The sequence below is a fragment of the Carassius carassius genome, chromosome 12, assembly GCF_963082965.1.
Source record: "Carassius carassius chromosome 12, fCarCar2.1, whole genome shotgun sequence".
In the NCBI taxonomy this organism is placed as follows: Eukaryota; Metazoa; Chordata; class Actinopteri; order Cypriniformes; family Cyprinidae; genus Carassius; species Carassius carassius.
In genome coordinates, this window is record NC_081766.1 from 10,838,243 (window position 1) to 10,840,429 (window position 2,187).

Here is a 2,187-nt window from a genome sequence, read left to right on the forward strand (position 1 = left end):
ACAACTACCATCATGTTCACTTGTGTGCTTTTACTCCTGACTTTTACTCAAGGTAAAACCTAACATGCATCATTACATAACAATATTTCATTTGAAATATGCTTGAATAAGCTTTTGTTGTAGGTAACAGAGCTAAAGATGTCATCACCCCATACAGTGAAGCAGCATTTGCCACTGAGACTGAGAGTGTGAAACTCTCTTGTAACTACACTGGTTCTGTTGAGAGTCTTCACTGGTATCTGCAACATGCAGGTTCACCACCACAGTTCCTCATTCTGGATTACTATGGAACAACTACTCGTGCGAATCCTGGAATATCCATCAGTCACAGAAAAGAAGAGAACAGTGTGGATCTGATCATCTCCTCTGCTGCTGTATCAGACTCTGCTCTCTACTACTGTGCTCTGCAGCCCACAGTCACAGGAAACACTCTACACACCATACAAGAACCTGACTGGCTCTATAAATTAGATGTCAAAAACAGCAAGTAGTATCCACACTGAAGAATGTTACATTCAAATTCATATTTAACTATACATTTACCAGCTGGTTAGTATTTCTACTAGTTAATATTTCTTATGTACATATTTACTTAGTAAATTCTCATTTTCTTAATCAAATCATTGATATAATATCACAATATAACTATTATATAACTATCTATATATCGATATCAATAAATAAATTCAAGTTTTATCTTCCTTTTATTTTTCAGATTCACAAAAGTATTATCCCTGTTCGACTCATGGTCATGGATCTCAATGGGAGAATACATGTTTGTCACGTCACCACTGGGGGGGTGCTGTGTACAATAAAATATTTCAGTAAGGACGAATTTAGTGCTGCAAGCACAAACCTCACTATCAAATATTTAAACTCTGCCAAAACGGCTTTATTTAGTTTATCTTTAATGATCCTCATAGTAACATAATAAACATGATCACAGTCACATTTGCTGATAAAACTAAATTAGTAAAGGGAGATACTTATTGAACAACAGGTAGTATTTTTAAGATTTGCATACACTGAAGGCACAATCATCTCAGCTTTTAATAAGGGAAAACAAAGAAGGTGGTCTAAATAAGCCACACCCACACTGTAACTTCACAACAAGATACTACAATCATAGAATTTAAACTTCAGTTTCTAAAGCCTAGAGCATGAAGTTAGAAAATCTTGGAGAGATGGAGAGATGCTTTCTTCTGATTCTAATATCCACTCCAGGTATAACACGTAATCTGAGTAGACTTAAAACGTACATTAAAATGTTTTGGCCATGCAAACATTTTTTAATGTTACACTATTAACGACATCACATGTTTATTATTGTAATTTTAATTGAAAAATGTTATGACATTTTGGACAAACCAGCTGACCTGTTATTAAATCTCTCAATTCTCTTGCAGGTATTTTATCTGACAGCATTCAACCGAATAACAAGGAAACTAATATTTACACAACTGAAGAAGAGCGTTTAACACTGAGCTGCACTTATGATACAGGCAGCAATTATGTCTATCTCTACTGGTATAGACAGTATCCTAATGGGAAACCAGAATATATACTGTTTAAAGGTGCCCGGACTTGGAGCAGTCTTGGAAATATACCAGACACACGGTTTCAGTCGATCACATCCCAAACATCCACTGAACTCAGTATTAAGAGTGTAACTCTGTCAGATTCAGCTCTCTATTATTGTGCTTTAAGAGTAGGAGCCCAGTGATACAAAATGCCTGAGAAGCTTTACAAAAACTCACATGTAGTTTTTGCACTTAAAAAATTATCAAATACAAAATAAACCACAGTCATATCTTGTGTAAAACCACAACACTTCACAAACACAATACTGTAACACCTGCTGGAGAGAAAAAAGTGCTTAGGTGGAAAGTATACAGGAAGATAATAATCCTTTGTTTTTGTCATGCCATAATAAACCTTCGTTTTTAATGATGTCAGCAGTAGATCTACACTGACTAAAAGACCAAAGTATAGAACAACAAATATTTCAATGTCTCGTTAATACATTCTGACTGCAACAAACCTCAGGTTATTAGTGGTACTATAGTAAAACTCCTGACCTACATGTTCATATCTATCATATCTAGGCCTCAAATGCTATTATCTAATCTAGACTGCAACTTTAAGGAGAGGAGTTAACCTGAGATGTCTTCCTTTACGTGCCAAAGA

General features: G+C 35.2%; 1 long non-coding RNA gene and 1 gene segment (V, D, J or C); both read left to right on the plus strand.

The window, feature by feature from the left end:
• Positions 1 to 540, plus strand: LOC132154776 (T cell receptor alpha variable 9-2-like). The segment is given in 2 exon segments: positions 1 to 52; positions 124 to 540. Coding segments are annotated over 2 exon segments (408 nt in total).
• A 279-nt stretch (positions 541 to 819) lies between these two features.
• Positions 820 to 1,854, plus strand: LOC132154781 (uncharacterized). Its single transcript, XR_009437198.1, has 2 exons — positions 820 to 1,224; positions 1,407 to 1,854. It is a non-coding gene; the product is annotated as an uncharacterized LOC132154781 (long non-coding RNA).
• Positions 1,855 to 2,187: the final 333 nt, after the last annotated feature.